Here is a 26,000-nt window from a genome sequence, read left to right as displayed (position 1 = left end):
TCAGTATAGCCCCTTTCATTTGACATGGCAGTTTCTATAACCTTTTTATTCCCGAGTAAATGTAGCCCCTTTCACTTGGCAGGACAGTTTCTATAACCCTTTTATTTCCAGCTCTGTGTAAACCCTTTCATTTGGCAAGACAGTTTTTATAACCCTTTTATTTCCAGCTCTGTGTAAACCCTTTCATTTGGCAAGACAGTTTCTATAACCCTTTTATTCCCAGCTCAGTATAGCCCCTTTCATTTGACATGGCAGTTTCTATAACCCTTTTATTCCCAGCTCAGTATAGCCCCTTTAATTTGGCATGGCAGTTTCTATAACCCTTTTATTCCCAGCTCAGTATAGCCCCTTTCATTTGGCATGGCAGTTTCTATAAGCCTTTTATTCCCAGCTCAGTGTAGACCCTTTCCAATTGCCAATACATTTTCTATAACCCTTTTATTCCCGAGTAAATGTAGCCCCTTTCAGTTGGCATGGCAGTTTCTATAACCCTTCTATTCCCAGCTCAGTATAGCTCCTTTCATTTGGCATGGCAGTTTCTATAACCCTTTTTATTCCCAGCTCAGTATAGCTCCTTTCAATTGGCATGGCAATTTCTATAACCCTTTTATTTTCAGCTCAGTGTAGACCCTTTCCAATTGCCAATACATTTTTATAACCCTTTTATTCCCGAGTAAATGTAGCCCCTTTCAGTTGGCAGGACAGTTTCTATAACCCTTTTATTCCCAACTCAGTGTAGCCCCTTTCACTTGGCAGGAGACTTTCTATAACCCTTTTATTCCCAGCTCAGTATAACCCCTTTCATTTGCATGGCAGTTTCTATAGCCCTTTTTTTCCCAGCTCAGTATAGCTCCTTTCATGTGGCATAGCAGTTTCTATAGCCCTTTTATTCCCAGCTCTGTACAAACCCTTTCATTTGGGAAGACAGTTTCTATATGTGGTATAGCAGTTTCTATAACCCTTTTATTCCCAACTCAGTGTAGTCCCTTTCACTTGGCAGGAGACTTTCTATAACCCTTTTATTCCCAGCTTAGTGTAGACCCTTTCAATTGCCAATACATTTTCTATAAGCCTTTTATTCCCAGCTCTGTGTAAACCCTTTCATTTGGCAAGACAGTTTCTATAACCCTTTTATTCCCAGCTCAGTATAGCCCCTTTCATTTGCATGGCAGTTTCTATAGCCCTTTTATTCCCAGCTCAGTATAGCTCCTTTCATTTGGCATGGCAGTTTCCATAACCCTTTTATTCCCAGCTCAGTATAGCCCCTTTTATTTGGCATGGCAGTGTCTATAACCCTTTTATTCCCAGCTCAGTGTAGCCCCTTTCATGTGGCATAGCAGTTTCTATAACCCTTTTATTCTCAGCTCTGTACAAACCCTTTCATTTGGCAAGACAGTTTCTATATGTGGCAAAGCAGTTTCTATATCCCTTTTATTCCCAGCTCTGTGCAAACCCTTTCATTTGTAAAGGCAGTTTCTATAACCCTTTTATTCCCAGCTCAGTGTAGCCCCTTTCATGTGGCATAGCAGTTTCTATAGCCCTTTTATTCCCAGTTCTGTGCAAACCCTTTCATTCGTAAAGACAGTTTCTATAACCCTTTTATTGCCAGCGAGCTTTACAAACCCTTTCATTTGGGAAGACAGTTTCTATAGCCCTTTTTTTCCCAGCTCAGTGTAGCCCCTTTCATGTGGCATAGAAGTTTCTATAGCCCTTTTATTCCCAGCTCTGTACAAACCCTTTCATTTGGGAAGACAGTTTCTATATGTGGCATAGCAGTTTCTATAACCCTTTTATTCCCAGCTCTGTACAAACCCTTTCATTTGGGAAGACAGTTTCTATAACCCTTTTATTCCCAGCTCAGTATAGCCCCTTTCATTTGGCATGGCAGTTTCTATAACCCTTTTATTCCCAGCTGTGTGTAAACCCTTTCATTTCTAAAGACAATTTCTATAGCCCTTTTCTTCCCAGCTCAGTATAGCCCCTTTTATTTGGCATAGCAGTGTCTATAACTCTTTTATTCCCAGCTCCGTGTAGCCCCTTTCATGTGGCATAGCAGTTTCTATAACCCTTTTATTCCCAGCTCTGTACAAAGTGTAAACCCTTTCATTTGTAAAGACAGTTTCTATAACCCTTTTATTCCCAGCTCTGTACAAACCCTTTCATTTGGGAAGACAGTTTCTATAACCCTTTTATTCCCAGCTCAGTGTAGCCTCTTTCATGTGGCATAGCAGTTTCTATAACCCTTTTATTCCCAGCTCTGTACAAACCCTTTCATTTGGGAAGACAGTTTCTATTTGTGGCATAGCAGTTTCTATAACCCTTTTATTCCCAGCTCAGTGTAGCCCCTTTCATTTGGCATGGCAGTTTCTATAACCCTTTTATTCCCAGCTTTGTGTAAACCTTTTCATTTGTAAAGACAGTTTCTATAGCCCTTTTATTCCCAGCTCAGTATAGCCCCTTTTATTTGGCATGGCAGTTTCTATAACCCTTTTATTCCCAGCTCTGTACAAACCCTTTCATTTGGGAAGACAGTTTCTATAACCCTTTTATTCCCAGCTCAGTGTAGCCCCTTTCATTTGGCATGGCAGTTTCTATAACCCTTTCATTCCCAGCTCAGTATAGCCCCTTTCATTTGGCATGGCAGTTTCTATAACCCTTTTATTCCCAGCTGTGTGTAAACCCTTCCATTTCTAAAGACAATTTCTATAGCCCTTTTATTCCCAGCTCAGTATAGCCCCTTTTAGTTGGCATTGCAGTTTCTATAACCCTTTTATTCCCAGCTGTGTGTAAACCCTTTCATTTGTAAAGACAGTTTCTATACCCCTTTTATTCCCAGCTCTGTACAAACCCTTTCATTTGGGAAGACAGTTTCTATAACCCTTTTATTCCCAGCTCAGTGTAGCCTCTTTCATGTGGCATAGCAGTTTCTATAACCCTTTTATTCCCAGCTCTGTACAAACCCTTTCATTTGGGAAGACAGTTTCTATAACCCTTTTATTCCCAGCTCAGTATAGCCCCTTTTATATGGCATGGCAGTGTCTATAACCCTTTTATTCCCAGCTCAGTGTAGCCCCTTTCATGTGGCATAGCAGTTTCTATAACCCTTTTATTCCCAGCTCAGTACAAACCCTTTTATTTGTAAAGACAGTTTCTATAACCCTTTTATTCCCAGCTCAGTATAGCCCCTTTCATGTGGCATAGCAGTTTCTATATCCCTTTTATTCCTAGCTCTGTACAAACCCTTTCATTTGGGATGACAGTTTCTATAACCCTTTTATTCCCAGCTCAGTATAGCCCCTTTCATTTGGCATGGCAGTTTCTATAGCTCTTTTATTCCCAGCTCAGTGTAGCCCCTTTCATTCCTTAATGATAGTTTCTATAACCCTTTTATTCCCAGCTCAGTGACGACCCTTTCATTTGGCAGGGCAGTTTCTATAGCTCTTTTATTCCCAGCTCAGTGTAGCCCCTTTCATTCCTTAATGATAGTTTCTATAACCCTTTTATTCCCAGCTCAGTGACGACCCTTTCATTTGGCAGGGCAGTTTCTATAGCTCTTTTATTCCCAGCTCAGTGTAGCCCCTTTCATTCCTTAATGATAGTTTCTATAACCCTTTTATTCCCAGCTCAGTGTAGTCCCTTTCCTTGCGTAGGACAGATTCTATAACCCTTTTTTTTCCCAGTTCAGTGTAGACCCTTTCATTTGGCATGGCAGTTTCTATAGCCCTTTTATTCCCAGCACTGTGTAAACCCTTTCATTTTGCAAGACAGTTTCTATAACCCTTCTATTCCCAGCTCTGTGGAAACCCTTTCATTTGCCAATGCATGTTCTATAACCTGTTTATTCCCAGCTCAGTGTAGCCCCCCTCATTGGGCATGGCAGTTTCTATAGCCCTTTTATTCCCAGCTCTGTACAAACCCTTTCATTTGGGAAGACAGTTTCTATATGTGGCATAGCAGTTTCTATAACCCTTTTATTCCCAGCTCTGTACAAACCCTTTCATTTGGGAAGACAGTTTCTATAACCCTTTTATTCCCAGCTCAGTGTAGCCCCTTTCATTTGGCATGGCAGTTTCTATAACCCTTTTATTCCCAGCTTTGTGTAAACCCTTTCATTTGTAAAGACAGTTTCTATAGCCCTTTTATTCCCAGCTCAGTATAGCCCCTTTTATTTGGCATGGCAGTTTCTATATCCCTTTTATTCCCAGCTCTGTACAAACCCTTTCATTTGGGAAGACAGTTTCTATAACCCTTTTATTCCCAGCTCAGTATAGCCCCTTTCATTTGGCATGGCAGTTTCTATAACCCTTTTATTCCCAGCTGTGTGTAAACCCTTTCATTTCTAAAGACAATTTCTATAGCCCTTTTATTCCCAGCTCAGTATAGCCCCTTTTATTTGGCATGGCAGTGTCTATAACCCTTTTATTCCCAGCTCCGTGTAGCCCCTTTCATGTGGCATAGCAGTTTCTATAACCCTTTTATTCCCAGCTCCGTACAAACCCTTTCATTTGGGAAGACAGTTTCTATATGTGGCATTGCAGTTTCTATAACCCTTTTATTCCCAGCTGTGTGTAAACCCTTTCATTTGTAAAGACAGTTTCTATAACCCTTTTATTCCCAGCTCTGTACAAACCCTTTCATTTGGGAAGACAGTTTCTATAACCCTTTTATTCCCAGCTCAGTGTAGCCTCTTTCATGTGGCATAGCAGTTTCTATAACCCTTTTATTCCCAGCTCTGTACAAACCCTTTCATTTGGGAAGACAGTTTCTATATGTGGCATAGCAGTTTCTATAACCCTTTTATTCCCAGCTCTGTACAAACCCTTTCATTTGGGAAGACAGTTTCTATAACCCTTTTATTCCCAGCTCAGTGTAGCCCCTTTCATTTGGCATGGCAGTTTCTATAACCCTTTTATTCCCAGCTTTGTGTAAACCCTTTCATTTGTAAAGACAGTTTCTATAACCCTTTTATTCCCAGCTCAGTATAGCCCCTTTTATTTGGCATGGCAGTTTCTATACCCCTTTTATTCCCAGCTCTGTACAAACCCTTTCATTTGGGAAGACAGTTTCTATAACCCTTTTATTCCCAGCTCAGTGTAGCCCCTTTCATTTGGCATGGCAGTTTCTATAACCCTTTTATTCCCAGCTCAGTATAGCCCCTTTCATTTGGCATGGCAGTTTCTATAACCCTTTTATTCCCAGCTGTGTGTAAACCCTTTCATTTCTAAAGACAATTTCTATAGCCCTTTTATTCCCAGCTCAGTATAGCCCCTTTTATATGGCATGGCAGTGTCTATAACCCTTTTATTCCCAGCTCCGTGTAGCCCCTTTCATGTGGCATAGCAGTTTCTATATCCCTTGTATTCCCAGCTCTGTACAAACCCTTTCATTTGGGAAGACAGTTTCTATATGTGGCATTGCAGTTTCTATAACCCTTTTATTCCCAGCTGTGTGGAAACCCTTTCATTTGTAAAGACAGTTTCGATAACCCTTTCATTCCCAGCTCTGTACAAACCCTTTCATTTGGGAAGACAGTTTTTATAACCCTTTTATTCCCAGCTCAGTGTAGCCCCTTTCATTAGGCATGGTAGTTTCTATAACCCTTTTATTCCCAGCTCAGTGTAGCCCCTTTCATGTGGCATAGCAGTTTCTATAATCCTTTTATTCCCAGCTCAGTACAAACCCTTTTATTTGTAAAGACAGTTTCTATAACCCTTTTATTCCCAGCTCAGTGTAGCCCCTTTCATTAGGCATGGTAGTTTCTATAACCCTTTTATTCCCAGCTCAGTGTAGCCCCTTTCATGTGGCATAGCATTTTCTATAACCCTTTTATTCCCAGCTCAGTACAAACCCTTTTATTTGTAAAGACAGTTTCTATAACCCTTTTATTCCCAGCTCAGTATAGCCCCTTTCATGTGGCATAGCAGTTTCTATATCCCTTTTATTCCTACCTCTGTACAAACCCTTTCATTTGGGATGACAGTTTCTATAACCCTTTTATTCCCAGCTCAGTATAGCCCCTTTCATTTGGCATGGCAGTTTCTATAGCTCTTTTATTCCCAGCTCAGTGTAGCCCCTTTCATTCCTTAATGATAGTTTCTATAACCCTTTTATTCCCAGCTCAGTGACGACCCTTTCATTTGGCAGGGCAGTTTCTATAGCTCTTTTATTCCCAGCTCAGTGTAGCCCCTTTCATTCCTTAATGATAGTTTCTATAACCCTTTTATTCCCAGCTCAGTGACGACCCTTTCATTTGGCAGGGCAGTTTCTATAGCTCTTTTATTCCCAGCTCAGTGTAGCCCCTTTCATTCCTTAATGATAGTTTCTATAACCCTTTTATTCCCAGCTCAGTGTAGTCCCTTTCCTTGCGTAGGACAGATTCTATAACCCTTTTTTTTCCCAGTTCAGTGTAGACCCTTTCATTTGGCATGGCAGTTTCTATAGCCCTTTTATTCCCAGCACTGTGTAAACCCTTTCATTTTGCAAGACAGTTTCTATAACCCTTCTATTCCCAGCTCTGTGGAAACCCTTTCATTTGCCAATGCATGTTCTATAACCTGTTTATTCCCAGCTCAGTGTAGCCCCCCTCATTGGGCATGGCAGTTTCTATAGCCCTTTTATTCCCAGCTCTGTACAAACCCTTTCATTTGGGAAGACAGTTTCTATATGTGGCATAGCAGTTTCTATAACCCTTTTATTCCCAGCTCTGTACAAACCCTTTCATTTGGGAAGACAGTTTCTATAACCCTTTTATTCCCAGCTCAGTGTAGCCCCTTTCATTTGGCATGGCAGTTTCTATAACCCTTTTATTCCCAGCTTTGTGTAAACCCTTTCATTTGTAAAGACAGTTTCTATAGCCCTTTTATTCCCAGCTCAGTATAGCCCCTTTTATTTGGCATGGCAGTTTCTATATCCCTTTTATTCCCAGCTCTGTACAAACCCTTTCATTTGGGAAGACAGTTTCTATAACCCTTTTATTCCCAGCTCAGTATAGCCCCTTTCATTTGGCATGGCAGTTTCTATAACCCTTTTATTCCCAGCTGTGTGTAAACCCTTTCATTTCTAAAGACAATTTCTATAGCCCTTTTATTCCCAGCTCAGTATAGCCCCTTTTATTTGGCATGGCAGTGTCTATAACCCTTTTATTCCCAGCTCCGTGTAGCCCCTTTCATGTGGCATAGCAGTTTCTATAACCCTTTTATTCCCAGCTCCGTACAAACCCTTTCATTTGGGAAGACAGTTTCTATATGTGGCATTGCAGTTTCTATAACCCTTTTATTCCCAGCTGTGTGTAAACCCTTTCATTTGTAAAGACAGTTTCTATAACCCTTTTATTCCCAGCTCTGTACAAACCCTTTCATTTGGGAAGACAGTTTCTATAACCCTTTTATTCCCAGCTCAGTGTAGCCTCTTTCATGTGGCATAGCAGTTTCTATAACCCTTTTATTCCCAGCTCTGTACAAACCCTTTCATTTGGGAAGACAGTTTCTATATGTGGCATAGCAGTTTCTATAACCCTTTTATTCCCAGCTCTGTACAAACCCTTTCATTTGGGAAGACAGTTTCTATAACCCTTTTATTCCCAGCTCAGTGTAGCCCCTTTCATTTGGCATGGCAGTTTCTATAACCCTTTTATTCCCAGCTTTGTGTAAACCCTTTCATTTGTAAAGACAGTTTCTATAACCCTTTTATTCCCAGCTCAGTATAGCCCCTTTTATTTGGCATGGCAGTTTCTATACCCCTTTTATTCCCAGCTCTGTACAAACCCTTTCATTTGGGAAGACAGTTTCTATAACCCTTTTATTCCCAGCTCAGTGTAGCCCCTTTCATTTGGCATGGCAGTTTCTATAACCCTTTTATTCCCAGCTCAGTATAGCCCCTTTCATTTGGCATGGCAGTTTCTATAACCCTTTTATTCCCAGCTGTGTGTAAACCCTTTCATTTCTAAAGACAATTTCTATAGCCCTTTTATTCCCAGCTCAGTATAGCCCCTTTTATATGGCATGGCAGTGTCTATAACCCTTTTATTCCCAGCTCCGTGTAGCCCCTTTCATGTGGCATAGCAGTTTCTATATCCCTTGTATTCCCAGCTCTGTACAAACCCTTTCATTTGGGAAGACAGTTTCTATATGTGGCATTGCAGTTTCTATAACCCTTTTATTCCCAGCTGTGTGGAAACCCTTTCATTTGTAAAGACAGTTTCGATAACCCTTTCATTCCCAGCTCTGTACAAACCCTTTCATTTGGGAAGACAGTTTTTATAACCCTTTTATTCCCAGCTCAGTGTAGCCCCTTTCATTAGGCATGGTAGTTTCTATAACCCTTTTATTCCCAGCTCAGTGTAGCCCCTTTCATGTGGCATAGCAGTTTCTATAATCCTTTTATTCCCAGCTCAGTACAAACCCTTTTATTTGTAAAGACAGTTTCTATAACCCTTTTATTCCCAGCTCAGTATAGCCCCTTTCATGTGGCATAGCAGTTTCTATATCCCTTTTATTCCTAGCTCTGTACAAACCCTTTCATGTGGGATGACAGTTTCTATAATCCTTTTATTCCCAGCTCAGTATAGCCCCTTTCATTTGGCATGGCAGTTTCTATAGCTCTTTTATTCCCAGCTCAGTGTAGCCCCTTTCATTTGGCATAGCAGTTTCTATAACCCTTTTATTCCCATCTCTGCGTAACCCTTTCATTTGGCAAGACAGTTTGTATTATAACCCTTTTATTCCCAGCTCAGTGGAGACCCTTTCATTCCTTAATGATAGTTTCTATAACCCTTTTGTTCCCAGCTCAGTGACGACCCTTTCATTTGGCAGGGCAGTTTCTATAACCCTTTTATTCCCAGCTCAGTGTAGTCCCTTTCCTTGCGTAGGACAGATTCTATAACCTTTTTTTCCCCAGTTCAGTGTAGACCCTTTCATTTGGCATGGCAGTTTCTATATCCCTTTTATTCCTAACTCTGTGTAAACCCTTTCATTTTGCAAGACAGTTTCTATAACCCTTTTATTCCCAGCTCTGTACAAACCCTTTCATTTGGGAAGACAGTTTCTATATGTGGCATTGCAGTTTCTATAACCCTTTTATTCCCAGCTGTGTGTAAATCCTTTCATTTGTAAAGACAGTTTCTATAACCCTTTTATTCCCAGCTCTGTACAAACCCTTTCATTTGGGAAGACAGTTTCTATAACCCTTTTATTCCCAGCTCAGTGTAGCCCCTTTCATTAGGCATGGTAGTTTCTATAACCCTTTTATTCCCAGCTCAGTGTAGCCCCTTTCATGTGGCATAGCAGTTTCTATAACCCTTTTATTCCCAGCTCAGTACAAACCCTTTTATTTGTTAAGACAGTTTCTATAACCCTTTTATTCCCAGCTCAGTATAGCCCCTTTCATGTGGCATAGAAGTTTCTATATCCCTTTTATTCCTAGCTCTGTACAAACCCTTTCATTTGGGATGACAGTTTCTATAACCCTTTTATTCCCAGCTCAGTATAGCCCCTTTCATTTGGCATGGCAGTTTCTATAGCTCTTTTATTCCCAGCTCAGTGTAGCCCCATTCATTTGGCATAGCAGTTTCTATAACCCTTTTATTCCCATCTCTGCATAACCCTTTCATTTGGCAAGACAGTTTGTATAACCCTTTTATTCCCAGCTCAGTGGAGACCCTTTCATTCCTTAATGATAGTTTCTATATCCCTTTTATTCCCAGCTCAGTGACGACCCTTTCATTTGGCAGGGCAGTTTCTATAACCCTTTTATTCCCAGCTCAGTGTAGTCCCTTTCCTTGTGTAGGACAGATTCTATAACCTTTTTTTTCCCAGTTCAGTGTAGACCCTTTCATTTGGCATGGCAGTTTCTATAGCCCTTTTATTCCTAACTCTGTGTAAACCCTTTCATTTTGCAAGACAGTTTCTATATCCCTTCTATTCCCAGCTCTGTGGAAACCCTTTCACTTGCCAATGCATTTTGTATAACCTGTTTATTCCCAGCTCAGTGTAGCCCCCCTCATTGGGCATGGCAGTTTCTATAACCCTTTTATTCCCAGCTCAGTATAGACCTTTTCATTTGGCAGGGCAGTTTCTATAATCCTTTAATTCTCATCTCAGTGGAGACCCTTTCATTTGGCAAGACGGTTTCTTTAACCCTTTTATTCCCAGCACTGTGTAAACTCTTTCATTTGCCAATACATTTGCTATAACCGTTTTATTCCCAGCACTGTGTAAACCCTTTCATTTGCCAATACATTTTCTATAATCCTTTTATTCCCTGCACTGTGTAAACCCTTTCATTTGGCATGGCAGATTCCATAACCCTTTTATTCCCAGCTCTGTGTAAACCCCTTCATTTGGCAAGTCAGTTTCTATAATCCTTTTATTCCCAGCTCTGTGTAAATCCTTTCATTTGGCAAGACAGTTTCTATAACCCTCTTATTCCCAGTTCCTTTGTGACCCCTTTAATGTGGAAAAATTGTTTAGATTCCCTATTATTCCCAGGTCAGTTTGCAGATCTATTTCTATAACCCTCTTACAGCCATCTCCTCTGTACACCCTTTCATTAGGCAAAACTCCTTTCATAACCTTTTGGATGTCAGTACACCTTGACACCCTTTTATTGTACAAAATTTGATTTTCACAGTATTGAATCTTCAGTAGAAGAGTTGGACTTCTGATGAATGAGATGAGGAATTATTCTGCTGTCAAGGTTCTGAGGTCTCAGAGTACTCCAGCTATGAAAGATTAAAGTTTAGCCTTTTACTATGACAGAAAATGATTTTTGATTTTCTCTTAGACCAGTTTGTGAAGTTTATCTTATGAAAAACTTGTGGATTATATCTCACATTTGTTAGATTCTCCATGATACCATACAAATGTGGGCAAACTATCATCGTGGATTAATGGTTGTTGCAATCGTTGCATTCATTCTGTCAAACAGGGAGCTGGTGAGGCAGATGGACGTCACAAACTTCACCCACTTCGCCAGGCTCTTTCAGTCTCAGCTCGTGAAGGTTAGCATGTGGAGATGCTAGAATTGTTTGTTGTGTAGTTGTTGTTGTTGTTGTTGTTGTTGTCGTCGTCGTCGTCATCATAGCTGCTGCTGCTGCTGCAGCTGTTGTTGTTGTGTATCCACCTTGTACAGTACATTGAAGGATGATATTTACTTATTAGTGGTGATATGAAATGTGAATTCTGTGATGGTTTATCCAAATTGCAATTTAAAATAGAATTGTGGTGAAAAAAAAAGAAACATACCAGCCAACAATTAAATCCACCATGCATGCTCTTCATTTATAAAGAAATTATGCTTGAGAACCATAATTTGGGATTATGACATAATGTATGGAAATCTACCAGTAAAAAGTACTGTTGCCAAGATCTCAGATGGAGGGATGCTTGCTGCGACTTAAGTGGAGAAGGTGAGTTCCAATGATAACAAGATCTGCTCTACCTCTGTAACAGATGTGTCAAGGGGACAGTTCAGTGATTGACAGTGGAGACTCACAGGAACTGAGCTTCATCCAGCATTTGAAAAGGACAAATCCGGGCAAGTTCAAGAGGTAAGTGGGTCATCCAAGAATGCTCATAGTACAAACCTGATAGAATTACATCACAAAACTTCATTAAGCAGCAGTAGGTGGTATTCTTACATAAGATAATTCAATATTCTCTGCAAGTGAGCAAACTGTTTGCTTGCAAAGTTAGAGAAAGCACAGATTTCATGACCAAAAAAAAAAAAAAATGATATTGTATAATTGATATGTTCAAGCTGCAGATGTATTGCAACACTTCAAGAATATTTTCTTCATGTGTTACATGAACCAAGTAACCGTAACTGACAAAAGAATGGTTTGTGATTGTGTCAACAGACTCTTGTCTATTGTAGTTGATAATATCAGTGTTGTATGGCTTGAAACCTAAGTATAAAGTCAAAAACTTGTGAAGGTAAACAGTCCCCAAAGCAGCCTATTTCCATGCTAGTCATTAAAGATAGCAATAAGTTTTTGCAAGTCACAGATAATTGTTTAATCTCATATTAAAAAGGTAAAGCAAGATTGGCTGTGATAAAAATGTGTACATATTCATATGCAAATATCATAAAACCAACAGTGGCAGTGTTAAAAGCATAGTATCGGCATGTGTTTTTCTTCAATTTGTCACTTGAAAATAATGTTGTTTGTCCGATTTCCTCTAAAAATAATAGAGATGTGCTGTTCAACGTTATTATGCTGAAATTTATTACAGTAGGTGACCTGACCTGACCTGGTGTAAATGTTTTGTTGCATTGCTGAAATTAAAATGTGTGCACAAATATGAAATGAAAAAAAAAAACAACCTCAGTATAGTCGATTGATCAATCATTTAATTTGTATTCTTGTCCAGACTGGAAGACCGTTTCTCCACCCCAGCGTCACTGGGTGGTCCCTGTCCCCCTCCAGCATTCCACGGCTGCCAGGAATTCTTTCGGGATTTCATCGTTGCTGCTGACAGGTACATGTAGTAGCTTGTCTTTCAGTAATGCACATTTAAATTTTTTTTCCACGTCATACGAGAGATAACTCATTAGCTGCGGTGACACGAAACCATGCATACTTTTACTACCCGGTATTTTGCTTCACATTGTTTTGGCAGTATGACTGCAAACTCCTTGAGAAATTACCACGAAACTTCCCTATAAACTTCCTGCATATACTTTGGAAGTTGCTCTCTTCTCACATAACTACTCATCGTTTTGTGTGGTGTGAATGCACACAGCTGAAGCTTCAAGAAATTTGTCACATGAGTAGATCCATTTCCTGTTTTTTATGTGCATTGCACATTCTTTTGTTTGCTTTTGCACGTGTGTGTTTTTATGCCTCCGCCAACGAAGTGGCCGGAGGCATTATGTTTTCGGATCGTCCGTCCGTCCGTCCGTCCGTCCGTCCGTACGTCCGTACGTACGTCCGTCCGTCCCGTTTTGTTTTTGTCGATATCTCAAGAACCGTGAGGTGGTTTTGCATCAAACTTGGTATGAGGGTATACCCTGGGGGAATGATACTTTGTTTGGATTTTAGGGTCACGGGGTCAAAGGTCAAAGGTCACAGGTTATTTTGTGAAAAAAAGGTTGAAATTTCATGTTTTTCTCCATATCTCGCAAATGGTTCAAGGTATCTTCTTGGAACTTAGTATATATGCATGTATCGATGGGCAGTGATTATCTAGGGAAGTTGGGGGTCATGGGTCAAAGGTCATGGGGTCAAAGGTCAACTCCTCAAAATATCACTACTTTCCTTATATTTATGCAATGCCTGAAGGATATTTTTTTTTTAACTTGATGTGTGCATGTATAACCCAATATATATTCTGTGGGAAGTTTCTTGCCAAAAGGTCAAAGGTCAAAAGGTCAAAGGTCAAGTGACAGTGCTAAATTGCACTTCTTCCTCCATATCTCAAAAGTAACTCCAGGTATTATCATGAAACTTACATATTTATGCATGTTCTACCTAACAGTGATTCTCTTTGGAACTGTGAGGTCAAAGGTCAAAGGCCAGGTTTAGATAATACTATTTTACCATTTGATACTAAAATTATACTTTTTCTCAATACCTTGAAAATTACTCAATGCATAAACTTATAAAAGGGTCAAAAGTCAAGTAAAAATCATCAGTTCCCCCAAATACCTGCACTCTGACGTTTTAATCATTCATCCAATTGAACCTAGTTCTGGGAAAGTGAACATTCAGCACATTTGTGGCAAACCTGTCATTTTAATATTTTGCCAATTGTGTGAAACTGTCATCACACATTGTCAAGACATTGTACTATAGACCTATTAGGAGAACCATGCATTATGGCGGAGGCATACACCAGTCGCCGTAGTGACATTTCTAATTATTTGATATTTTTTGTCCATTTGAGGCATGCATGTTATGACCCCAAAACTATGAGTTGTCACACATCACTGAAACTATATGTGATTTTGTCTGTGGTGTTACCATGTGCTCAAACTTTTGGACATTATCGGGAAGTCTGGTTTGGTTAGATTTGGTTTGGTTGTGTTGGTTTTGATTTAGTAATACTCACATAGATATGTTTGTGTCATTTCTTGTTTAGTTTCACATTCAACCAGCACTTGATGGACAGTTTTGCTGCCAAGATCACTGAGGTATGTATATATGCACGTACACACAGAAACTTCTAGAGTCACACAAATTTGATAAACGATGCAATGAGCCATCAAAAAGGTAGACCCTATTCAAACTAATGAAACATTCACCCTGTTCCTCCCACACCATAGAGCTATTGCCAACTTCCTATATGGGCCTTTTCAAATCCTCAACTAAAAAACTAAAAAGTTGAATACCATTGAGATGGAGAATATGTAGCTAATGATATATACAATTGCTGTTAACATGACTCTTTACACTTGGTATATTGTAGCAATAACATTTGGATAATTGACTATTGTAGATTTAAGTTGAAATAGTATAAAGAGCATGTTAACATTGTGTTAGAATTATGATGATGAGATTAATGGTAATATATTAGGTAATGACTTGTGATAATGATAATGATGATGATGATTATGATGATGATGATGATTGAGTGATCTTGATGATAACAGCTGTCACCAGCATCATTTAGCTGCATGTGATGAATCAGACTAACTTGGCAAAATATGCAAACCTAAAGAAATAGGATTTTAACAATGCTGTTCATCAGTCCCATGGTTTAACTCAATTTTTTTTTATGTCTTCCAATCTTACAGCTTAATGAGATACAGCTGGGAGTGAACGATCAGATGCAGACAACACCAGTCATCATTGATAACGTGAGTTTAGCAAAGACATAAATTATGCAACCAAACAACGAAGTTCAGCAGGTCTTTGCTGTGCAATTTTTCTGAGAAGAGAAATGAAACCTACACCCGTATTTTAATACTAGAAAAGGCCATACCTCTGTTCTGACATTTTATTTTTTCTGGAGCCTTTGATTTTGGAAATGATTTTGGAAATGTTACCTTTATGAGAGTAGTTGTCAAGTTTTATGTGTGCTACCTAGATGAACTTGGATTAATGGCATAAACTGACCCATGTCTAGGGATATTCTGTGATTTTAATGTGTTTGCAAAACGTGAAATAGACTTCTCGTTGGAAGTGATAAACTCGCTAATGAAAGAGGCTCAATGCTGTTGAATGTACACATCATTAAGAAAAGCCTATGTAGATTGGAGCTGGAATGAAAAAAAAAGAAATTGAAAAGAAAGCATGGAAGGGACAAGTTGTCAGTCATGTGGTGTCTGCTTTATGGTCTGTTACTTTGTTTGTGTAGGTGGACAGAGAAAATGATGTATGTTTTGTCATGAAGCTGTGCTCATCAGAATATTCTTGGTTACTGTGTGAGTTGTTTTCACTTCTGTTTCTTTGGTATTTGTCTGGACTTCAGGAGCAGCGTGAAAACTTCAGTTCTTGCCTGCTGGCCCTCCGTGTGCTGGCCAAATTCCTGGGATTCCTTTCCTTTGTGCCATACCAAGGTGGAGACAAACTACCAGACACTGTCAAAGACAACGTCCTCATCATGCGCAACAAAGTGAGTAGGAGCATTGAGATGTGAGAGCAAAAAGGACGTAATTTGTGGAGACAATGCCTCCTTTCATTATTCAATCTGCCTTCATTCTGCCTCATTTAATTTGCGGTATCAAGTTCTTCCAGTTGTAATATCCTATGGTACTACAAGATGATATCTGAGTATGTAAATTCATATATGCTTCTTGATGATTTTTTTTTGTCTTTTACTTCTAAGCCGCTACTCCATTTCTTTGTGCAAATACATGTACATTTTTATATCTATGTTTTCATTTGTTTATATAGTGATGTCATCATAAATATAGTCATGCATTCATATTGTCGTGTATTCATGTAGTTGTCCAGACATTTTTAGGCACGTATCTTGTCATATTCATGTGATCTTGTCTTTCATAGAAAGCGAGTCTCCTCACTCTCTCTCCAATTGTTTCATCTCTGCTCTCTGTGTGTCCCAGACCCCACCGGGTGTGGATGTTGCCGGTTGCCTGGCAACGGCAGATGACCACCAGCGCCTGATCCTGACCCTGCCCTGGGTCGTGGAGTACCTGAGCATGATGGACACGCTGGCAGCCCAGATCCACCACTACCACCAGGCCCTCAGCCTCCTGGCCGACATCCACAAGTAAGAGCACACACAGGCAATGGGAAAGGATGTAATGGTAGGGGTGGGATGGGGGAGGGGAAGGATTTTATGAAGGGGGAGGATTTGGGATGGAGGGAATCAGTGTCTTTCTCACAGTACCATTAACTTCTTTGCTTGTGGGATCCACCAACTACCACCAGACCCTCAGCCTCCTGGCTGACATCCACAAGTGAGAGCACAGGGAAGCAACAGGAGATGTTGTAATGGTAGGGGTGTGGGGGAGGGGGAAGGGGGTTGGGTGGGGGAAGGATTTGGAATGAAGAGAATCAGCGTCTTTCACACAGTACCATTAACTTCTCTGCTCGTGGGATCCACCAACTAAAACCAAGCCTTCAGCCTCGTTGCCAATATCCACAAGTGAGAGCGCACACAGGCAACAGGAGATGGTGTAATGGTAGGATTGGGGTGGAGGAGGGTTTGGGGAGGGGGCAGCATTTTGGGGAAGGGGGAGGATTTGGGATGCAGGGAGTCGTTGTCTTTCACACATTATCATTAACTACTCTTTTTGTGGGATCCACCACTACCACCAGGCCTTCAGCCTCGTGGCCGATATCCACAGTGAGAGCACACAAAGGACAGGAGAGGGCATAATGGTGAGGGTAGGGTAGGGAAGGATTTTGGGAAGGGTAAGGAATGAGGATTTGGGATAAAGGAAGTCAGTGTCCTCATGTATTAATATTAACTAGCATGCATCTTCTCGGGCGTTTCCCAGTGTTTACGTAAATCAGTTTGAAGGGCATGGAATGGAGTCGAGTTTATCTGCTGGTTGGCTTGGTTATGGGAGTATGCAGCAAACTCTGACCTTGGTATTCAACAAAGGTGGGCATGACATGGTCCCTGGAGATTGTGCAATGGCTGTGTTATCTGTCATGCTGGACCTCTCTGCCAAATGTGTGGCAGACTTATCCATGATTGTGCTGTGCTCATCGTTGGTAGGATTGCCAATGCTCGTATGGACAGAATTATACATGGTTCTCCCTCAGAAGTTATGCTGTGCACTGACCTGATGTACCAATACATGGCCTTTAAGTCATTTTATTCATGTCTATGCTGATATAATGTTTGTTTGATATAATTTCAAGTTCATAATCTTCTTTTCTTTTCTTTCCAGGAGAATATCAGTCCAATGGTCTGAAGCCCTTGACAACCCTGTTGTCAACCACAACCTCGTCTTGATTCTTCTACTGCTTGGCTGGTTGTTTGAGGTGAGTGAGGAACAAAAATGACACCAAAGATCCTTTTGACCTGGATTACCACAGTGTTGCTCATTTAACCATCTATGTATGGTTTATCGGGACATTGAGATGAAAGCACTTGATAGAGCATGTGTGGAAAAAATATTGAAATAATATGGGAGAAAGCTGAAATCAAATCTCTTGTGATGTCACTAGCTTTCTCACTTACTTTTTTTATCAAGGATGGTTGAGCTTATGATTATTGAGCACTGTGACTTTGATTTCCGTACAGTTCAGGAGAGATAACTTGTTTGAAAAACAGTGAAGCTAGGTCAGAAATACCAGACCTTGAGTAGAGATCTTTTAAAAAATGATAGAAGTGTCTGTATCCTGTTTCGATATGAATGTGCGCAAGCAGCTCAACGCTGTCTTTACCTTCTTGTTTTCCATGTATCAAGAACCCTGCCCTCCCTGCTGATCTTCACCTGACGAGTAATCCCGTCCTGGAGAGGAGTCACCATGGCAACAAGCCGGGGTCGGATCAGTGTCTGGACCACCTCCCACTGGTGGACAGACACATTCTCTACACCTGCTGCCCCTTCCTGGGTGAGAGGTTGTTCACTCGGAACAAGCACTTGTGGTGTTGCTTGGCCTGTGAATAATTTTTGTGTATGATTCAGCATACCAATGGCAACATTTGCAAAGATGTCGTAACAGTTGACTATATGCTACTATAATCTTTTGTCTGTACTTAAACATTCACTTTTATTTTTGTTTTTGCTTTTAAACCTGTAGACATACAGAATTTCTATATGCATATGTCATATGATATACTAGTATAGCAAGCCATCCCCTTGTCTGTTGAAAAGAATGGGTGATTTAGATCTCTTTGAAATGATTGACAGATAGTGTTTGATTTTTTCAAGTGGTTAATATCTCAGCCACTGACAGGTGATGTAGGTATCCAATAATCATTTCAATTCTTGAATCAACTCCCTGTAGCATTAAAAAAATGACACCCTTTCATGACACATTATGTTACAGTCATGGTGCAGGTGCTGATATATGTATACATGATATCTATGTGTGCCTGAAATATGACTATGCTGCATTACAAAGAGTCTGGTGTATCCTTACAACCCCCCCCCCCCCTGCTTTAACAAGTGAGGATTCTGCCTCTATGACAGGGATGAGTTCATCTGTCACCTAACTTTGACCCTTACATTAAAGGTCAAAAGTTGTTTATTTAAATCTACCACTTCAGGTGACCTGAGGGGCCTGCTGTCCGAGGCCAATCTAGGCATGAGTAACCGCAGCACACAGGTCAAGAAGATCACACCAGTGGCCGTAGACTTGCCAAGCACACCGGTCATCAGTGAGAACCAAATACAGGTGAAGAAAACTTCCATGTGTATAGGATAGTGGGCAATGCCCTTTTGCAATGTGCATAACATTGCAATACTGAGATGACTCTCAGTGCAAGTTGAGCAGAACCACTTTGAAACAATAGAGATTATAGAGTTCATGTAATTCAGATTCATTGCTATTTGAGTCTCCAGACATTTATGCACAATGGTGAACAAAACATGGGAAAGACGAAAGTGTGTTGTAGTGTGACATACTGTATGCACTGATGTAGAAGTGCTTTGTTAGTTTTTCCTTTCTGTGCTCTGCATAGTTTTTCAGGTTATATGAGATAGCAATCAATAAACTGGTCCCTTCCATCAGCTGCATCAACAAATTCTACATTACAGTGTACACTGGACTCTCGATATAACGAACACAGTTATAATGGAATTTTATTACAACGAAGTAAATGTTCAGGTCCCAAAAATCATTATCTATGTATCTTTGTATGCTTTTAATATTCGTTTTGGCTATAATGAAATTTTGATGCAATTAAATTTCTATATAATGAAAGAAAACTGCCAGTCCTTTGGATGTCATTATAACGGGAGAGTCGCCACTATGATATGAATATCGTATGCTAATTATCTATTCTCTAATACCATTGAACATGATGAGACAAAATATGGGTGTAACAGGTAAAACGCAACATATACATGGTGGGCTGAAAGTGATTGTTTCATGAGAGGGATCAAAAAATGTCTCTTGAATGTTTTTAATGTCCCAGGCTGAGCTGGAGCAGAATTTCTTTCACACGCACTCCACCTCCCTGAAGAAGAGTGTGGAGTTTGTCAGTGGGCGGGTGGCCTCCAACTGCATCAAGTTCATAGATGGCTCGCTAGTCTCCAGAGCCAGGCTGCGAGTGGTAAGAGAGCTTGGGGAAGTGGTGGCCTCCGGCAGCGGCAAGAAGAAAGAGGCTGGGTCCGTCTCGGCGAGGGCCGCGGAAGCTGGAGCGAAGTTGAGCCAGGAGACACAAGCCCTGGCTAGAGAAGAGGCCAAGAGGTAAGCTCAAGCTTGGTGGTTTTATCTCCTCTCCTTAACAGAGATGACCTTTTTAATGGATTTTGTCTCCATCTTGTCTGTTTCCGAATATTGAAATTGGATGCAGCATTGTTCTTAAATCAATGAAGCACACTTTATTAGTTTATTTGCAATGCATGTCAAGCCAAGCGTACAGAAAAACTGTTTAGAAACCAAGAATATGCAAATGTGTGGTATGTTTTACGTTGGTTGTCAGCCAGTGGAAAGTGAAAAACAAGTTATGAAATAAGGAAGAAAAGGAAAGAGTGATGCTTCACGAGTTATGCATGACTGCAGCTTGTAGAACTAACAATGTAAACACAATTCAGATAATGTTGAATGATTTATGGGACAGAAATAGTGAAAGACGCGACAAAATTATAGCATATCAACAAAATATTATGCCACACAACATTACAGAACAAAAACAATATCAGCAACGGCATGTGCATTAATACTGTTTTAAAGAACCTGTAGAGAAAAAGTCTCACATTAGTGTATAGCCTGATACATGTGTCAAAAGAATCCTGTTACAAGAAACCTGTAAGACATACAAGACATTTCTAGTTGTACACAGAGGAAATCATCATCTTGATGCAGATTTTACATGGGAAAGATATTTTGGTAGCCTGTATAAACAGCAGTTGTCCCTCTGTACCATAAACATTACAATTTTCTGCAAAATGTTTACAATTTTTTTATGTACATTCTGCACAGTTTGATATAAGCACAGACATGAAAATGCAATATCAATGTGTTCTGTACTTTGCTTTAGAGCACAAAGAATTGTTTTTGCTCCAGTAAGTATGAAAAGTCAATCATGTGAAAAGTAAACTATACCCATCATGGCTGTACTCTACATAATGTAAGCTACTCATCATGGCTGCACTCTACAAAATGTAATTGGATCTCTTTGTATTGTACTGACCCTCTGGAAATACAATATTTTCAGTGGATCCACATCTGACATATGTTCCAGACTTGTCCCAAGCAGACTGTAACAACTGCAATTGACTTTGGATTCAAACTCTCTACCTGTTGAAGGTTTGTGGAGAGGAAGTGCCGTCTGGCTCTTGAGGTGCTGCTGTCCTGCGATACATTGGAGTCCGTGCTTGAGACGGCGTCAGCCATCAGCTCTCGAATGGCGCTGGAGAGAACGGAGAAGTGGATCTCCACCCAGATTCCTGGTGAGATCGCTTAATAGTTTATCTGTCATCATCCTTCTCAGAACAGATGGATAGAATTACAGACACTTTTCTCCTTCATGGACTGTTACCAGCATGCATGCATTTTCGTCATAGCATTAATCTCTTCATTGACTCAAGTGAGACAACTACATTTTACATCACAAAGCTCATCCTAAACATATATGAATAATTATAGTGCTTGAAAGAAAAAAAGTTTAGATGTTTATTAATTTGGGATTTTACATATTCCTCTGTAAACTTGTCTAACAACAAAGAGAAGGAAATCTGCATTTATAGAACAGTCTTAAGTTTCATCAAGAGTACTGTATATTAATGCAGAGTAGGAATAGTTCCCCCCAAATCATGCCTTCAGACGTTTGACATGTGAGGTGTGAAATACATGTAGGACATTAAAAACATGTGAAAATTGGTTTGATAAGCATTTTAGTAGACCTAAACATTTATGCAAATTATAGGAAAGATGATATAAAATAGTGCATCTTTAAAGCAACATGGCCATGTTTAATTTAGTCATTTTTCTCATTTTTGCTGTTTTCACTCAAACTAGGTGCCCTGCAGCAGGAGGTGAAGTCCCAGCTTCCAAAGTGTCTGAGAGCACAGACTAGTCTGCCCAAGAGAGAGGGCGTGGCCAAGAAGTTACCTAGGAAACCAGAGAGTCATGATAGAGCAGGCTTGTGTCCGTCAGCTGTCATCCAACACCTCAAGGTAACGAGGCAAATTCCACCTTTCTTTCTTTTTCTTCTTCTTTTCTCCCCTTTGAAGAGCTCCCAAATTTCAAATCCATACTTGGCTATAGGATTGATGAAGAGCAGAAATCACATTCCATTAATTTCATTTTATACTCAAGGTCATAAAGTTTATATTGTCCAAACCTAGTGGAGGTGCACCATTGCGTGTTGGCTTTGAAACATGTATGCTGAAGTACATTTTTGTATGTGTCCTATTTTGATTTACAACCCTGCAATTATTAGTGCTGTTAAAATGGTAGTGTGTACACTTCTTGTTTTTTTTTTTGTCTTAATCTTTTTGTTATGACTACTTGAGATGCCAAGAGCAGCTTCCATCAAAAATATTTAATGCCTTTTAAGCAGTCAAAACTATCTACCTGTGCTTTGTTCAACTCTACTAAAATATTAGATTGATCCTGCTCTATATGCTAGCCTCATCATAGTAAGCAAAGTTCCTGTATAATGAAAGCCCTTCCGTTATTGTTATATTCTCGATTTGCAACTCTTTTAGATAATTTCCTCATTGGAGTAACTTCATTTCATTTCATTTTCAAAATGCAGGAATGTATCCTTGGAGTGCTAACGAGCTCTGAGGCAATCTCTGTGGACAGCCTCCATGATACAGTCAGCCACGTTCAGTCCATGATCCAATCTCGTCAGGTATGTAGGAAACTTTCTTACTTTAAGCCTGGAGCCCTTCACAGTAATGTCTAGTCTTCCACTCCAGGTTATTAGACTTCAGTAGTCTTAATCTGAGAAATAGATGGAGGCTGTTGAAGAACTTGACCAGAGAAACTATGCATTGGAAAATATTAGAATGTCATTGATGTGTACTACACTCAATATCTTGTCGATATCGCATATGGTTGTGCAGAATTATTGTAGATTTCCAGTTCAGTGGATGTACGCTTGATGAACCTTCATCAGCATTTTTCACTTCATTTCTGTCCGCAATGAATGAAAATAATACCAAGAAAAATGTCAGTGTCATTGCAGCTTCCTGCAAGCACATCATATAAACTGACCACCATTTTTCAGTGCAGCTGTTGCTTTTCAGCATACTGTTAAGCAAGACATTTTCATGGCATGACATTTTTGCAAATTGGAGCCAACAGACTTTTCTTGGCATGAAACTTTCCACAATTGTCACTGGCATTCAATGCGTACAGTGTAGACAAGAGCTTTTGCGTACATTTTAATTCTGCAAAGTTTTGGCTCGCGAAATTTGCGAAATTAACATGCACACGAACATTCCTGGTTTTACGATAGATATTTTCTGCTTGTTAAGAGGATATTGTAAATAATTAAGTAAAATAATCTTAGATTGAATGCACCCCAGTGATTGAGGCAAATACAGATGGCTGGGCAGGAGACAGCCCTGCAGTTAGACTTCCCATTTTATATTATACCCAATTTATAATTTAGATTCCCAATCTTTATACTCCGTAGCTCTGCGTTGACAAATCAGTGTATCATTTTTGCTCCCTCCCACACCAGGACCTCACACCAGTGGCCTACCAGTCCATTCACCAGCTGACCGTTGAGCTGTGTGTGGCTCTGGCCACAAGGTACCCCCAATATCTCTCCGCCTCTAGCCCAGTCACCTTCCCGCGGAAGGATGCTCACGAAGAAGTCGAGGATGCTGGTGTGAATGTTGAAGACACACATGTGCACTTGCAAGGTTGTAGACAGAAGACAAGAGATCTACAGAAAGAGACTACACAATATCCTAATGGCTCGATTCAGTCACTATCTAACTCGGACGGTGATTTGATGGGCAATCAGTGCAATATATTCAGCCGGACTGGTGAATCGCTCAAGTCAACGTGGGACAGTTCTGATGCCAGGGGGCTGAGAGATCTACCAGGGGAGCAATGCAATAGTAATGTGGCACACAGTGCAGCTAAGGTTGAGAAAGGAGTGGGCACCAGTCTGCACAGTGAGAGAGAAGCAGTAGTGTGTGTGAATGGTGACCACATCACAGCTGCCGGTGCTACAGTGGGAGATTCAGCTGGAGCCGTAGATATGGCAACCACTCTGACACGCCTCACCCTACTGGAGAGACTGGTGTCCATGTGGCAAGAAGAGTCCTCACCCAAGGTCCCCATAGAGGCTTTCATCAGTGGTAGAACAGCATGGATGATCTCAAGAAACCAGGACCAAGTGGTATGATGTTACCAAGTGATATGATGTTACCAAGGCAACAATTATGGACAGTCATATTATGATTCAGTTAACTGAGTAATCTAGTTTGCCATCATAAAAGAAGAGTTCAGCTCATTTATTCATCAGTCCATTCCTTCATTTGTGAATGAAGTTACTCGGTTTTTGTTTGATATGCATATATTTTTAAAGACAGATGGCTAGTACTACAAAGAATGTTGTTGTTCTGAAGGAAACTTTGCTTTAAAAAAAGAAAATAGCTTGGTAATTGTCTTGTCCTGATTTTTATCAAACTTGCTGCATCTTCACATATTCTTGTGATTGTTGAATGAGAGAGAGGGAGAAAAAGGATATATGTCTAATGTGCCAAACAACAAAAAGTGCATACTGCCAGTAGAGCCAAGTGTGTGTGTTTTTATGCTGACTTATCATAGAAGTTACTATGGTTTAAACCACAGAGAAAAATATCACCAGTCAAAAGCTGTTGAAATGTTCATCACTTCATATTCAATTCAGACACCTGCTCAGGAGAGCTACTGTACGAGCTGAAATTTTCGCGTACAGATATTTTCGCGAATTGCTACTTGGAGGACATTTTCGCGTGTTGTTAATTTCGCGGTTGCGAGGGTCGAACTGAACTTACTCATTCGCGCATTGTTATATTTCGCGTGTTGTTATTTTCGCGGTTCAAAGGCGATTTCGCGAGATTCGCGAAAATAAAACCACCGCGAAAGTTTCAGCTCGTACAGTATTCTGGATATTTTCAAAACGCTATAATGAAACTACCGACATACATCGTGATAAACAGACGGGTGAGAAACATTTTTTTTCTTCTCTCTCTGACTCTCTTGTAGGCTTGCTGGAAGTCTATTGTTGAAATTACACTGCAACTGTGCGAGCACCATCTTGCCAGTGAGAGCATCGTCCAATCAGCCTTGAGTAAACTTGTGATGTCATCGGACATCAATGAGGAGATTGCTAGAGTCATCCTGCCCCTCGCTACCTCACGGAGTGTGGGTAAGTTTCTTCAGCCGTAAGAATTGCAGATGTAATGACTAACACGATAGCGGACTAGGGCCTTGTTTCATGAAGGTATTTGTAAAGTTACAGAAGACTTTAGGAACGACTGGAATATGAAGTGCCAATATGGGTGCCTTTTTTTTTCCCCTTGTGTTTTAACAAAGTACGACTGTATGTCAATATTTCATCTACATTGGGGCAAAAGTACACTTTCAACTACAAATGTGTGTTAACAAGTAAGAATAATCATTATCATTTGCAAATTTTAACTTTAACTATTGAAGTTAACAATAATTAGGAATCCCACTTGGCTTGCCATATTTAAGTCGTTCCTAAAGTCTTGCATAACTTTACGAACAGCTTTATAAAACAGCTTGGCCCAGAACTATTTTCATAGCTCATGATTTTATTACATAATTGTTCCTCCATGGTTCACCCCTCTAAAACTACCCACCTGGAGTTTTAGAGGGCAGTATTTAGGTTTGGCAGGCAATTCTTGCAAATCTAACCAAATCTGCTCAGCCATTACCATTGTTATTATGAGATGTTGACAGGAAAAAAAAAAAATTTAAACTGGCCCATTGCAGTCACCCGAGTAGTCTTTGGCACAGACCAATGGTAATCCACGTGTTTGACTGATGCACCAATGTGCAGGAAGTCAAATGTTGAAACAGTGTCATTATCAAATGTTTGTCAGTAACTGACTGCTACTCTGGCCTCTGTTTGCATATTTATTTACTGCCTCGATCAGACAAAACATTGAAGTGCAATAATGTTGAAACATATGGATAATTTGCATTTACTACATATTGTAAAACAAGGAATGTTCGCGTACATTTTGATTTCGTGAATTTTGCGAGAGCCAAGATTCGCAAAATTAAGATGCATGTGGAAGTTCGTGTCTACACTATATGCATTGAACGTTAGAGGCAACTCGCGAAAATTTCATGCTGAGAAAAAGGCCGTCGGCTCCAATTCACAAAAATTTCATGCTGCGAAAATATTGTGTTTTACAGTATGTGCCTTATTCAAGATACAACCAATGTGAAGAGCTTTCCCATCACAATGAACAAACTTTGATACTCC

The 26,000-nt window shown here is 40.1% G+C and overlaps 1 protein-coding gene across 1 annotated transcript in view; it reads left to right on the top strand.

Moving 5' to 3' along the window:
* The window catches only part of LOC139723220 (codanin-1-like), a 63,746-nt gene extending 39,843 nt beyond the window's left edge, over positions 1–23,903 (top strand). The window contains exons 6-20 of the mRNA XM_071634480.1: positions 10,924–10,996; positions 11,448–11,545; positions 12,369–12,476; positions 14,079–14,130; positions 14,734–14,796; positions 15,411–15,554; positions 16,006–16,172; positions 17,305–17,398; positions 17,827–17,974; positions 18,633–18,760; positions 19,503–19,777; positions 20,840–20,982; positions 21,551–21,708; positions 22,293–22,391; positions 23,229–23,903. Coding sequence (XP_071490581.1) covers positions 10,924–10,996; positions 11,448–11,545; positions 12,369–12,476; positions 14,079–14,130; positions 14,734–14,796; positions 15,411–15,554; positions 16,006–16,172; positions 17,305–17,398; positions 17,827–17,974; positions 18,633–18,760; positions 19,503–19,777; positions 20,840–20,982; positions 21,551–21,708; positions 22,293–22,391; positions 23,229–23,903 — 2,425 coding nt within the window. The remainder of the gene's footprint in view (positions 1–10,923; positions 10,997–11,447; positions 11,546–12,368; positions 12,477–14,078; positions 14,131–14,733; positions 14,797–15,410; positions 15,555–16,005; positions 16,173–17,304; positions 17,399–17,826; positions 17,975–18,632; positions 18,761–19,502; positions 19,778–20,839; positions 20,983–21,550; positions 21,709–22,292; positions 22,392–23,228) is intronic.
* Positions 23,904–26,000: the final 2,097 nt, after the last annotated feature.

Source organism: Diadema antillarum, unplaced genomic scaffold (assembly GCF_040938485.1).
Source record: "Diadema antillarum isolate AM-2024a unplaced genomic scaffold, OU_Dant_1.0 scf00000183, whole genome shotgun sequence".
NCBI classification, from domain to species: domain Eukaryota; kingdom Metazoa; phylum Echinodermata; class Echinoidea; order Diadematoida; family Diadematidae; genus Diadema; species Diadema antillarum.
This window is presented reverse-complemented; position numbering and strand designations above follow the sequence as displayed.